This window comes from Chelon labrosus (assembly GCF_963514085.1).
Source record: "Chelon labrosus genome assembly, chromosome: 13".
Classification (NCBI taxonomy): domain Eukaryota; kingdom Metazoa; phylum Chordata; class Actinopteri; order Mugiliformes; family Mugilidae; genus Chelon; species Chelon labrosus.
Window position 1 is genome coordinate 17560382 of NC_140346.1, and position 15132 is coordinate 17575513.

At 43.4% G+C, this 15132-nt stretch overlaps 1 protein-coding gene across 1 annotated transcript; it reads right to left on the reverse strand.

Moving 5' to 3' along the window:
• Positions 1-7851: 7851 nt before the first annotated feature.
• rhoub (ras homolog family member Ub) lies at positions 7852-13834 on the reverse strand. The gene is made up of 3 exons (XM_084559033.1): positions 13419-13834; positions 11527-11585; positions 7852-9997 (listed from the first exon to the last, which is right to left on the reverse strand). The coding sequence occupies exons 1-3, from the start codon at positions 13633-13635 to the stop codon at positions 9542-9544; spliced, it is 732 nt and encodes a 243-aa protein (XP_084415159.1). The 5' UTR covers positions 13636-13834; the 3' UTR covers positions 7852-9541.
• Positions 13835-15132: the final 1298 nt, after the last annotated feature.

The window sequence follows — 15132 nt, forward strand, 5'->3', positions numbered from 1 at the left end:
TTCCACCTCTGACATTATCAGTGACCACTAAACCCGTGGACGGACTTGTTTGTCATCTGTTTACTTTAGGAATAAAACTGCACTTTTGTTGATAATGTCTGCTCTGCAAGGATGTTTAGAAAGCCCCAGTCAGGGTGAGTGATCAATATTAATCACTCATACGTTATCTGAGGTGCCTTTGTCCCGTGTAAATCAGTTAAACCGAAGGCTATTGGATTTGCAGTCCAAACAGTGGTAAACCACAAAGAAAAAAAAAAAAAAGAAAACATCAAGGCCAGTGAGAATGGGGTATACGTGTGTGTGTGTATGCATATGGATACACAAACACACACACACCCTGTACTCTTATCTGTCCCATATGAGAGATCAAAGCACCACGGGCTGTCAGCAATCACACAGAGAGTGAGGCAACGCCAGCAAAGTAAACTGATAAGTAAGTGATAGAAGCAACGGAGAAAAAGGGGAAGCACAGAATAATGTGATGTAAACAAGAGCAAAGAGAGAAGAGAGAGAAGTGGAAGGACGGAGAATATATTCACATATGTCCTGGAGTGAATGAGGTCATTACACCCGTGAGCCATTTCTGCGAAGAGAACAATGTGCGTCTCTGGAGGCCAATCAGATAACATCAGCCAAGTGGGCTGCAGCTGTGAGCCAATCCCAGCCTCGGTCAGTGACATCAGCCGTACAGTTTGATTCAAACCAGGGAATATGATCAACTGAGGAAAGGGGGGAAAAAAGTTTAAAAAGCGCTTCTCCTTGGAAACCGAAACCTTATTGAATTAGATCCCAAAGTCTGAACTCCTGTGCTCCAGTTTCATCGGTAAGATCACTTACTCTGTAGGGGAAGGAACACTTTTCATGCCCCAGATACAATTTGGCAGTCAACACTGAAACCAAGTGCAGTGCATGCAACTTGAGACTCTCAGCAAACAGCAGATGTTCTCCTCCTTATCTGGAAGCACAAAGCATCTGGTTTGTGTCAGAACTCGAGAGATTATAAATCCAAACTCTTTACCTCTGAACCTCTGAGACAACATGCGGAATTCTGACATAACTCAGAGTTGATCATTAACCTGAGTCCTGAATGGAGAAGAGTTTCCATTGTGAAGTGGAGCTGCAGATAAGGAACAGATACTGAGCCGGTTCTGTCATCTCATTGTATCTGAAACTGCTTAATTGTCTTTTGAGCTGTGTGCCCAGCCATAAACATAAAGTGAAATTACGCAACCATCCTCTCAGTTCACCTCTTTAACAACCAATATATTATTATGAAGGCCACACATGACGACACACACCTGCGTGTGTGCGCTTGTGAATGAAGCAAACGACCGTTTCACAAATTTGCTCAGTGATTCACTTTCAAAACTGCACGATGACGACAGAAAACTGGAATTGCTCAGAGTGGAAACACAAAACGTCACAGCAATTGTTTTTACTGTAAAAAATTAAATTTTAAAGCTGTAAGAAAGAAGGTAGAGAATAATTCTGTACTGACTTTACTAAAGCAATGTGGATTACCCTCCCTGTGCATTTGCTTACTTTGAATGCAATCATAAAACACTTTTATTTCCCAAAATGTAAAAGGTAATTATAAAAAGAAATGACATAGATGGAAGTTTACAACTCAGATTTAGATTCTTTGGGTATATGCCACGACTAGGAGGCTGTACTCATGCAGACCGTCGCTTTCAGCTTAATGCTAATATTGGGCATTTTAACATGTGCACTGTTAGCTTATGTTTTAGCAGGAGATTTCGCTACTGCAATTCAGCATGTGACAGTGCTGCATTTTCAAATCAGCACAGAGAGCAAACCATTGCTGATCCTGGGGGTTGCATGCATTTGGCCGTAAACAGAAGTTGCCTAATCACAGCACTTGAAACGTTGGTTGCTGTGACTTATCTCAAGGTGGTGTGTAAATGAGGTGTATGAATCCATGTACAGTTCTTGACACTCGACAGCACAGTCTGTTTAATGGTGTAAGTAAAAACTTTGATCCCACTGGTGGTGCTGCATAAGTCACTACATGACTAAAATTAGAGATAAAGATGGCTCCAATGTAATAAGAGAAAAGGCAGAATGAACTGAAACTAGGACAGAGACCTTAGGCTTTTATACATGACCTTAGAATGCCAGAAGGTATCATTGTTTATAGTTTTTTTTTTTTTTTTTTTTTTTAAGTTATGCTCAAGATGTGAATGAACCTGTGGGCTACGGTTAAAGTAGCTGTGAGTATACAGCATTTATGCGGTGTACATGTGCAAGTGCATAAATGTGCTCTCCAAACAGTTTGCCCGAGAGACAGACACATGTTGTACAGACCACAGGACAGATGTTCTGAAGGCAGAGATGGGCCTCTTTATAGCAAAACACAGAGCTGTTCAAAGAGGCCCCGCTGACCTCAGGACAGAGCGACTCAATTAGCTTCCCATAATGAGACCGCACAGTGGGGGGTGTTTATATAAGCTTATTAAAACATAATCCCTCCAGAAAAGCCATACTGTAACATACCAGACAGGCCACTCCCGCAACCACAGTGTGAGCTAACAGCAGGTTGGTGGCTTTGGCCTTTAGACATACAGAGAGATAATAAATGTTTCATACATGAATGTTACAAATACATCCACCCAACAGATGTAGTGCACAACGGGTGACGAGAACAGCGTGGTTCTATATGTGAAGCACAACAGAAACAAGAGATGACACCAGGACGACCTGACTTACGCCTCATACTGACCTGCAGGTGGAAAGAACCCCATTGCTGTCTCTAGGATCTGGCCTATTCTCAGTCTATCTCACAATCCTGGAGGTGGGCAGAGAAGATGAACATGTAACTGTGATCATCCGTAACAACTCAAAGATCGATGAGAGCAAGAACTAACAGAAGGATAGGAAACACGGCGTGGGCACATGGCTGCTGTCTGTCTCTGTACAGCATAAAGCTGGCTTCACTTAAGTTCTTTCATCGGTTTATTTGTTATTTTCATTCACCAGTGCATCAATTAGCACCACATTACTTTTAGGCCACGGGGCGACCAGCCAGCAAACTGTAAACACAACACTGACACACTGGCTAACACGGCGACTGTCTGTTTAAACATCCAGCAGACACAGAGCAACATTAGCTTTCATTTCTCATTTATTTTAATGGCATCCCTCTGGCCATCAAGTGACTAAAAGTTTGACATTTGCTTTGTTTAACTAGTTGCTCACTAGGTCCTGGGTGACTTTCTCCTCTGAAAACAGCTGCAAGGTGGATTGGGTGTGGTGAGAGTGATGAGAGTGAACAGTAAAGTTGCCTGCTGTAAAACTAATTGAATGACTTGGAAGGCTTTCAAGACTCAAGGGTTGAGGTGAATTGCAGAGTTTGGTGACTGTTCTCTGCGGGCTTGTCACGACAGGTGACTCCTTTCACTTTATGCAGTGAGACAAGAACACAAAATATCAGCTAGAGCAGCTTTAAAGGTAGAGTGTGGAGGATTTAGGGCAAAATTTGTGCGCATAACTGGGATTTTATTAGTGTATATCATCTGTAAGTATGTTTGTTTGTGGGATAGTTAGCTTAGAATGAGTCCTTATACACTGGGTAGGCCTACTTCTGCAGAGTCTGCCATGTTGCAACGCCATTTATCTGGACAAACCATATGCAGGCTGTAAAAAGGACTATCCGATTTTCATGTTGCAGTTGCAGCCACTCTAGGTTCTCCTACATGTTTGAAAATGGAGCAGTTTATGAGGGGTATTCAGTTGGTTGCAATCTGCCACCCCACCACAATACCCTACACAGTGGACCTTTAAGACATAGAGATTAAGAAAATAAAAGAAAATCCAATAATTGATATAAACTAAACTTGTGAGTAAACATCAATTTCTTTTACAAATGGTGACTTCCCAGGCGAATACCTCAGTGGGGCAACTTTCCATCTACCCAGCTGAACAGGTTGTTGTTTGGCTTTGAATTCCTAAAGTGTGTGAAAGAAATGTTACATAAATCTACATTCACGTTTAAATACTAGCGAAGTCTCGCTTTAGAACTTGTGGAGCATCTGGCGCATAGAAAATGCAACCTAATTTCAACCACGATGAACCCTTTGCACCACCCTCATCTCTCAGTTAACTTCTCTATCGTAATCATATGAATCGAGACAAAAACACTTAACACTTACGGGCCCGTGAACTTGCAACAGCAGTCAGTGAAGTAGCATGTTACAAGAGAGACTGAGGTCTTAAACATACTTTGAAAGGAGATTTCTGTCAAGAATAATAGACTGTACTCAGTCTATGTGTGGGTGTCTTTTAATCAGGCCCCCAGACATATTGCATCGCATTACAAGAGCTTGAGCAACAGTTAATCCTACAGACAATGTACAAAGTGGACCACAGTCCACTGCCTGGATTCCTTCCCAAACCACAGACCCGATCAACATTATTCCTCGCTAATCCCGCCCCGTGGGCTGAGCTCCAGCTAATATGCTGGCAATTACCCGAGGGGTACCAGAGAAATCCTTCACCAACTTTAAGACATCAAAACTGATTACGAAGCTGCTCTTTCATGTGGAGTCAGAGTTCAGTTGTTGCTTAAATGATTCTCAGAAGTTATGTAAGAAAGTGGGTTTACACAACTGAAGAGTTCAATGGCCGTTTCAGTTCAACAGCTGAAGAAAGCTACAGATGACTGGGCCACCCATTTCACACCAGCATCAATTTGAAAGAGTTTGAGTTCAATGATTGCACAAAGAGTGTTACACTTTTTTATTTTTTTATTTTTTTTTTTTGAGTCTATATCTTGAATGAGCAGGTCGACAATCTTACTATTTTCACTTTCTTGCCAAGGTAGAGTCTCTGTCCGTTCAATATCATGCGGAGCTAGCACTTTATTAGCTAAGCTTAGCATAAAAACTAGAAACACTGCTTTTCTGATGTCAAGATCACATCGCTGCTTAATTAACTGTTATATGTTGTTTGTTTAATCCGAAAACCGAATTACAATATGTGATTTTATCGGCTGTTACTGCATACGATCAGCCAAGCCAGGGCAGGTCTTTATGCTACACTAAGCTAAGTTCTAAACAGATTCATATGAAAGCAGTTCCACTCTTATTATCCAACTCTTGGCAAAAAGTAGAATAAAACTTTACTAATATTTTTATAGCGAAGAAATGTATTCCTCAACACAGATGATATGAGTGTATTTTTTATAATTTGGGGAGTTAAGACTGCAGTTTAAGAGTTTATTTGGTCAGTCTAGTGAAAATGTTTTCTGAGCTTGGGTGTGGTTGTTTCAGGGGAATTTGGACTTGATGACCTCACTATATATACAACCATGGCTGTGGCCCAGTTCCCATCATCAGCTGTAATCATTATCTTCAAATTAAAGGCAGGTGCTGCAGCTTCAGCTCCACTTGGAGATAAACTGAACAGGGCTGGAGCCTACAGCCGCTACAGTGGAGCCACAAAGGTCATTTAAATGAACCAGTGACCGTGAGATGGCTCCAGTACAGTCACATTACCACTGAATGATAATATTTTATCAGTTCCATGTCACTCCTGTAGTCTGGGAGGGTTTGGTGATGTTGGCTCGTTGACGTAGTTTTTGTTTACACACGGTTACACAAAAACCCCCACGTATATTTGCTTTACACTGAGCTGGTTTATACAGTAGACTGTTACTCAGTTTCCTACCTCAGGGACAGTTCTGGCATTGTAGTGGTCCCATTCACAATAAACAAAGGTTTGTTGCATGTTCTCGCTAACATGCCTTTCTGCGTTGGTGGGCGCAGTCACTTTAAGGTAGAGGGCTTTGCTGTGGTGAGTTTGCAGGGTTGCCAGTTTTGTGTTGGTAGTAAAATGTGGTATCTTCAAATGGGGTTGTGTTGACTTTGGTCATGAGAAGACAACAGGAACACATCCCTATTGTGGCATTCACAACGTTGAATGCAAACATTTGTGCAACATGTGTCTGAAATGTTGATATTTCCAACGAGCTGATCTTTAAAATCTTCTTGCCTGCATTAAATTACTTGGTTTTAAGCTTCCCAAACTGTCACCCGTTACCTAACAGCAATGTTTTCATGACTTACGGCGGATGTTACCACTCGAACGTCAACTTCTTTGTGTACATGACTTCCCGTGTGGTATCCATAAGCTCTGGATCTCCATTTGACAGCTGCAATTAAACCTTTTCACTGCAGATATTTCGACTTGTCAACGTAGGGAAAGCACAGGTGTATTAATGATGGGTGCATTCCTCCGAGGGGAAGTCCTGCTTTTGTGTATGTTAGTTCACCGGCATGGCTCGCTAGGATGGAAATGAACAATTATTAATTCCACCTGTGCTGTGAGAAAGTGCGATAGTCTCCATCTGCTCTGCTGCAAGTTCCACAATATTTGGATTAAGCAGACTAAGGTAAATTAGCAAGTGCATGTGGAGGCAGAGTCAAACTATTTCACACTAAAATCTGAGAGCTCTATAAACTCCCCATGATTGTTTTCTATTTGTTAGTTTCATGAGTGACAGCTCAGGATTTCTACCACAGACAATAACCTCTACTTCTAGCAGACAGGTAGATATTACAGAAAAGCCACAACGCTAAATCACAGGACGTTTCACAACATGGCTGCCTCCCTAAGACTCAACAACTGGATTCCCTGCGAAACTATTGGTGGAAAGTGGAGCCACCCTGACGATCATAATTAAACCACTTGGCACTGCTCGTGGCTGAGTTTCACCCACTCAGACTGGACAACGTACTCATCTGCAGTCTGCCAGACGACACAAACTCTCTTTAAGCCGTCTACCCTATCATTAGCGCTTCTAAACAAGTACAAGATACCTAGCTAGCTGTCATCCTCTGCCCATTGTCGTATACTGTGGTGTAGACATGTAGCCATGAATAGGAGGATAGGCCTATTTTAGGCAATTATAACCATCTGATTCCTGCATAGTTAGAAGTCTCGGTGCCGACAAAACCTCCGAGGCTAAATCTTTGAAGTCATATTTAACTGTTTCCCAACTTCATAAAAATGTAGCTGTCTTCTGTATTCATTTTTTTTCTATTTTAGAAATTCATGATCTCTAGTTATCGAGCTATCTCATGGTCAGTTACCATTTGTGAAATACCAAATCTACACTGTAGATAACTATAATAATTAAAGGACAATTAAAATAGTGAACATCCTTGTCATTTTTGTAGTTGTGTGTTACACAATCCACAATTCTTATGACCACAATCCTAATATTGTGTAGGTCTCCCTTGTGCCTCCAAAATAGTTGGGACTCATCAGAGAATGGACATGGGCCTTCTGAGGGCGTCCTGTGGTGTCTGGCAACAGACATGTTGTCAGTGGGGGGCTTTGGGTCCTATGGGTTGAGGGGAGGGGCCTCAGCAGATCATCCCACAGATATTTGATCAGTTTGTGATCTAGTGAATTTGGAGGCCAGGTCAACACCTTGTGCTGTTTTTCATGTTTTCTTTTTTTTTTTTTGTTCCTAAAACGTTTATTGCCATCGAGGAGTGTCATTGCTATGGGGTGGGGGTGCCTGGTCTGGTCTAGGTGGGTGGTACATGTCTAAGTAACATCCACACGTATGCCAGGTCCAAAGGTTTCCCAGAAGAACTTTGCATTGTCACAAGATGTTCAATGTTACTTAATGTTATGGCTGATCGGTGTAAATTTAAATAGTGAATAATTCGGAAGTAAACATGGAAGTAAACATTTTAATTTAGACCAGGTCATGTTTATCTAACTGGCACATATAAAACGTGTGGGAACACTATTAACCTCAGAAAACACTTCCCCACCCTCTACTATATGACAGTCCACATAACATACTGTATATCTCCATGGAAGAGTCGACAGTAAACACAGGTTAAATATTTCACATTTTATTTTGTTCCGCTCATACAGCTCAACAAACTTCTCTCACGCCAGAATCAGACACCAACTGAAACACTCATACTGTTAAGTACCATTTAGAGTTGGACAGCACAGCCAGAGACTGAGTCACTGAGTTACGTACACACAGAACTATCCTGATGACATTACAGACATCATAGAGGACTGCTGTGTAACATACATAATGGCATATGATAATTCACACATCTGCTCCGTAATAGTCGATCAGCTATTGACTCGGAAGGAACCTGATAAATAGACACAGCTGAATGCCGAGGCTTCTGAAAAATAAGAAGCAAACACAGTCTCTTTGGTGATTTCACCCCGTTCGCTGTATGAGGAGGGAGCTCCGCTATACTGACCGACGAAGACGGATGATTATGAATGTTTAAGGCCCACGAATGCAGCGAGACCCCGTGATCGTCCAGGGAACACACGTCTCGGCTTCCCGTGCTCTGACGCCCAGCTTTAAAGTTTCCACTCCATCACCGGTACAAAGGCCATTGCATGACCTGACTTCAGTGATGTGTTTGGACTGTGTGTGATAAGTGCAATGTACAGTGGCACCACCAACGTATTGCTGCAACATTGCAACAGTAACAAAGAAAAAACAACTGGCTTTAACATTTCAGATTATGCATTTCAGTCAATGACTAAACTTTCCAACGCTTATCGCTGACATGTGTGATTCAGTATGAATTGGTTAGATAATCCAAATCTGTAAAAACTTAGATTTATTCTATTAACATTTTTTTGGCATCAATCTATTGTAGCAGATAAGTATTGGTGAGATTAACTCTCGCTAACTACCTGGTCGACTAACGGTGTGAGAGCTGCATCAACACCGCAAGACTGAGGCACAGGACTATGTCAGTTCATAGTAGAGCATACGCCGTTCTATACATTGATTTCATAGAAAATTACACTCATATACATTTGATTGTAATCCAAAATAAAGCTACAGATTATATTCTTAAGAAACTGTCTTTTGATTTGCGGATTATTCTGATTCAGGAAACTAAAAGGTGCGGGACTGGTTTGAACAGTAGAATAATTGCCTCTTTGATTTGGGGGTTTGCATTAACTTTGAGAATTAAAATAGCTCTATCGCAGACTCCTGGGGTCTGAATTACAGTGTAGAACACATAAAATAATATACTTTGCTAAAGAAGGGAATCAAATTAAAGAAAAAGGAGGTATATGTACTGTATACTTTTAGTATGTAACATCACCGCCTTGACACCTCCCCTCCAATCAGATCACATTTCCTTTGGACGGGTCCAGTATGATGTGCATGTGCCATAAGCTTTCATGTGCACCACTGCTTTTGGTTGAATGCTGGTCACAGTCATATTTATCAGACTGGAAAGTGGTTACAGCCTTGTGTTTGCTTTCTTTTAGGCATCAACAAAGGGCTTTTTCTGGTCAAGCTGAAACCATTCCAGTCCCATAATGTCCATACAGCTCAGGCAGGCACACTCCGCCTCGGTTGAACTGTTGCCTTGCTGAATTAAAGTCATTCAGAGCAACTCGCCTGGGGTCGTCCACGTGAATGAAAAGTCCTTACATCCAACTCAGTCCCTCCAAATAAGCCAGCAGTTCCAGTTTCACATCAGTCTCAGACAGATTATCTCCTCCCTCCCTACTGGACGCACACGTACTTCTTCCACCAGGACTTGGACAGCATCTTCATCTTATCAGCCGTGCTGCGGACCTTCCTCTCGCGCCGGGCTCTCCTATCGGAGTGCCGTAGCCCCACAGAGATGGCGGCGTCAAACACCTCCTTCAGATTCTTCTGCGTCAGCGCCGAGCACTCGACGTACGTCACTGCCCCGATTTTCTCCGCCAGCGCTCTGCCGTCTTCCTCCGGCACCGGCCTCTCCCTCCGCCTCGCCAGCTCGATCAGCACTTTGACGTCCTCCCGGAGGTCGCACTGTGTGCCCACGAGGAGGATGGGCGTGAGGGGGCAGCGGCGGCGGATTTCGGGGACCCACTTCTCCCAGACGTTTTGAAAAGAGGCCGGGCTGACGACGCTGAAGCAGAGCAGCAGGGCGTCGGTTCGACTGTAGCAGAAGTGGCGAAGTTTGTCAAACTCATCCTGATGGAGACAGAGAAGGATACAGAGTCTTAGAGAGTCTTAACGCCAGTGATGAGTCATTTCCCTTAAATTCTCCTCAAGATTGACCACACACAAGTGTATTTTAGCTCACTCAAGCACTATAACATCACAGAAAAGGGAACTGTGCCAATAAATATTCCATAACAAACTGTCTAAACAGTGTTTATATTATGCTAATATACAGTACAGACAAGATCCTGGACACTCATTTATATCATCTGCGGTAAATCTCTTAACGTAACACTTTGGAGCCACACCGCTTTGACACGGGCCTCCCACATCCTTTAGTACACAGATTAAGTTTGGCAGAAACTTGACACAAACCTCTCCTTCTTTGCCTTTAACCCTCTCCTGCCCACCTCACATCTCCTAATCTCTGTCTTTGACTAAACGACACTCGAAACCGACTCCCTCCTCCGATCTTATAGCACAACTGAAATCTGCCAAAAAACATTTGGCCATTTCAGCAGTCAAGATGTGGATTTGGTTCCCAACAGACGCAGCGCACACTTATCAACGATTTATGATTTGCACATGCATGCTTTGGCTGTGCTTTGAAGCCTATGACGTAGATCCGTGTGCAGAATATACAGACGTATCAACATCTCTGAGCGAGGAGCAACTTTGTTTATCGGCTTTGGCGGCAGCTGTTATCATCTTTCCCCAGACCTTCTGTGTCTTTCTGTCTCCTCTCTCTCTTTCTCACTCTATTATTTCTACTCTTCTGGCACACCCCAAGCTGTTTCTGGCACAAGCTCCCCTCTTATGAAATTGAATCAGTACAGCAAGTGTTTGCCCACTTTTATCTACCCGTATTAGCCCAAGCTTGTCTGTGTGCGCCTGTCTTTGTGTACCTGTGTGCGCAGTTTTAACACCCCGTGCAGCTTGCAACATGCCGTGAGGTTTTACACGTATTAGGGGTTTGCTCAAATGCCTCATTCCACTTTACAGCCAAACTGCGTTTGATTCTGAGCAGAACTGGCAGTGCCCTCGCACCGGTTGTGAATGTCAGATATGTTGCTCCCAGGGCATGATTATGCTGAGTTGGATTATGAAACAACCGCCCATGCGGTTTCACAACTTGTTCCCTCACATATTGTTGTAATAATGAGTCAATTAATTTACCAGGCAAGCGTCACGAAAGACTGACAAAAAAGGATTGTCTGTACCTTAGAAACTACAAAAGACTGATCTGTTGTGTCATCCATTAAATGCTCCCAAACTGTGAACACAACCCTCAAAAAATACTCATGATGCCATCTGTAGCTGGCTTATTCTATCACACCAACAGCCAGCTTTAAAATGACAGAAACCAGTAAAAGTAAATGCATCCAGTATTTCAGTCTGGACCAAAATGATGGACGAAGCTCAGCAAGCTCAAACTACCACCAATAAAATGTGATATTTAGTTGAAGCAAAGGTTGAGAGGGGTGCAGGGCATACGCTGTGACCCAGGCAGGGTGTCAACATGGTGATACAATATGTGTTTGTGTGCGAACAAAACTCACCTGTCCCGCAGTGTCACACAGCTGTAGTCTAACTGGGCTTCCATCCACCTGAACCACAGCTGTAGACACAGAAACAGAGAGAGAGAGAGCAAATAAATCACAGCTGCCAACACGACTGTAAACCTGCATATCTGCCCTCAGCTGACGCTTTGGTTAACACACACACTCACACACACACACAGGGCCACCCTCTAGAATATTCTCTGGAATAAACAAAAGCCCGCCAGTTGAAAACACAAAGACCCCCTGCTCTGCCCTTCCAACTCAGAGACGGCTCGCTCTGTCTCGCCCACCCACTCTGCCAGTTACGGTTGAGACCATAACACTTTACTGTCGCTCTGACCACTCGGCGAGCTTTGTTCTGCGGTGTGTTTTGGCAGAGGCCACTCCAAGGTTGTCTAATAGGGGGGTAAAAACCAAGCCGATTCTGTTTATTCAGTGACTCCCTCCCAGCAGGCCTCATGTCCCAATTGGAAAAGTGGATGAGTCATTTTGCAGCGAGTTTCCTTACAGGGTCATTTATTTTTTTCAGAAGACTGAACACAACGCAGAGCGGCAGGCACATGGAAACATTTACAATACGCCTGGAGTGTGTGGTCGGTCATGCCACCTGATCAAAGGGTTTTCTGGAACTATTCATGTAGTGGGACAGCTACCATGGCACCCCTGCTTTAATAGAAGTGAGGGGAAAGAGCAGGAGAACAGAAAGAAAAGAAAATGAGAGCGCGTTTCCATTGTGTAATCATTTCCTAATCCCTGACATTCGATACTCCTTTGATTTTCTCGACCAAAACTCCCCCTCATCGTCCCCTCTCCCGGCCTTCCTCTCCTCAGCCTCTCCGCCACCTGTGGCATTGCATAACTGCCCAGAAGTCGGCTTTCAAGGGGACGCTCTGATTCCGGGCACTGAGAAATGACATCACTATTAAGGGCCCCAACTGCACAATCACTCTCTGTCAGGCCAGGGCGAAAGACAATCCCTGCCTCAGAGCCACTGCAACAGATGTGCCCGTTCCAGTATAGAGGAGAGGGCTCGTGGGTCAAGGCTGACAACAATAGGCAGAGTTGTGCAATCCAAAACCCCTGAACCAGAGACGCTCTCTGTTCTGTATGGGAGGGTTGAGCCAGCAGTCGTCTGAGGGCGGTGTGCGTTCCCAGTAAGTGTTTTATGGGATTTGTGTTGGCCAAGTTGTTGGTTTTACTGCTCATCTGTGTAATTTCAGACAAGTTTTCAGGAAATTGTGTAAATTATTGTTCATGTATGATAATTTGTTGTATATCAGTTTATACCGTTTACACAGTGACAGAATCAGTGACGGATGCATTTTCCCATTTCAACACTGAAATCAGTTTTATCCTTTTATCACCCTTTCTTATTTATTTATTTTTACAGAAGCTTGCTGGGGCAAGTGAACCACTTTGGAAAGTGGAACCGTGCCAAATGGAAACCTGGCTGAATCAGGGAGGATACCTCCTGCACATTACCTCTGATGGATGGCAGATAACAGGAAACACAAACACATATGCTGTTTAAGTGGAATGACAGAGAGGGAAACCTTCGTTAGGGAGGATTTGGGAGGGGTAGGGAGAATTTGTGCTCTCCAAAGTTGAAGAGGAGGTCAGTGAAAATTTCACATTTCCAGACAGAAACAGATCGGTTTAATTCTTATGTGAAAATAAAGATTTTACAGGTTAAAGAGTTTAAGTCTAGTTCCATTCACCTGATGTGCCTCAATTTAAGCCCCCCAGTCTCAATAAACGTATCTACACTAGAGCTCTGCAGCTTTAAAGGGTGGCATTATGTCTTTCGCATTTATATTCCTTCCCTGGGACATTTGTGCACCTGCAGAATGTCTACAAAACTCAATAGCAGTATATTTGACTTTGCTCACCAGAGAAGTCATCAAATGCTGTGGGCACGTATTTGGTTGGGTACCCATTCGTAGTGTAGCTGACCACCAGACTCGTTTTGCCCACCGCTCCGTCGCCGAGCAGGACGCACTTCAGCAGCCGCTCCTGCGCTTGCCCCGGCCGGGCAGGATTGGGGTTGTGCGGAGGCACCGGAGGGGCCATGGTCCTTCCGTAATCCATGGTGTTTTGAGGTGACATTCAATCAATCAGCGCTTCAACGCGATCTCCTTTTGCAGACAGATGAAGGCGAAGCGCCCACCATGAGAACTGGTCTTGCTTCTCTGCAGCAAGTTTGCCAAACGCTCAGGATCGCGAGCTGGACCCGTGCGTAAAACCTCTCCTCTTGCCCTTCGCGCTGACAAATCCACTGTGGCAGATTACCATCCCGACTCGACAGTCTGCAGTTTACTATGCGAGGGCGGGTCAAAGGCGTTATATGTTAGAGATTAATTTGACTAATCCCACCCACTTCACCTCCCAGCAACGGAGGGCTGAACAGGTTGAAGTTGACAAGTGGATCAAAATGTATATTTAAAAAACGAAAATCATCTAAGACATCGCTCTTATTGGGCTGTTTTTGAGGAATTGGTGGTTGAAAAACAAAAAACACAAGTTAATATTTCATCAGTTTATTCCCTTCATTAGTGTCGCTTATTCTTTAACCTTAATCTGCTGCATGCTCAGTGCGTTTGGCCTAGAGCATACAAGCCCAGACTTGTCCTTAAGAAGGAGACAACCTTGATGTCCATTTTAAACATGACCAATAAAGCGCTGAAATTTCATACCCACTCAAACCTCCTGACCTACTTTAATTTGGAGCCAGAGAGCCTGGGTGAGCCTCGAAGGGACGAATACAGGAGAGCGAACAAGCAAAAGTTGATATTTGCATAACACATGGACATATTCAAAGTAATTTAACTATGACGGGGCAGTTTTAAAAAAAAAAAAACAACCTCAGCAGCAGTTGAGGTGATCCCGTTTCCCTGTCTTCATCTGTAAGAGTCACATTGGACACTTGGAAATATGAAATTAATCGCTTGACTTTTGTCGCCCCCTTGTGGTTGGTTGCACTAGCAACGAGAAACTGATAAACCTGAAGGAGCACATTTAAAAGGCCCAAAATTCACATATCTGTAAATCAGACAGGTGAAATAAAAATTATACATTTAATCTTTTTAATGTCTCCCAGCAAGCTGACAATCCTAAATGTACCGTCTATCTCTATCATTGTGGAAAAAGTCACACTCCAAACTTGTTTTATCTTTTGACCGTGTTTATTTCTCCAAGGATAAAACTCTAGTTGTGGTCAGGAATACAAAATAATCAGTGGACCGCTACAATGCATGTCACGACTAATTCAGACCGACTTTAAATTAACTAAAAGCCACTTTCCTGTTTGGATTTGATTCATCCTTCTGCAGATATAAAAACCCAAACATCAGGCAGTCCACACTTTAGTGAGCCGCCTCCGTGAAAATGGGGAATTTGACTAGATTAACAGCAGATTCGCTAAAATGTAACTTGACAAAACAGATCTCACTGAATATATATATATATATATCCAAGCTTGCCTTCATTGCCGTCCCCACTGCCTGTAGTTCACCACTGGTAGAAAGTGAAAGATTGTGTTAGTATTGCAACGTAGTACAGAGGGGAGAGGGAGGTGTGTGTGTGTGTGTGTGTGTGTGTGTGGGT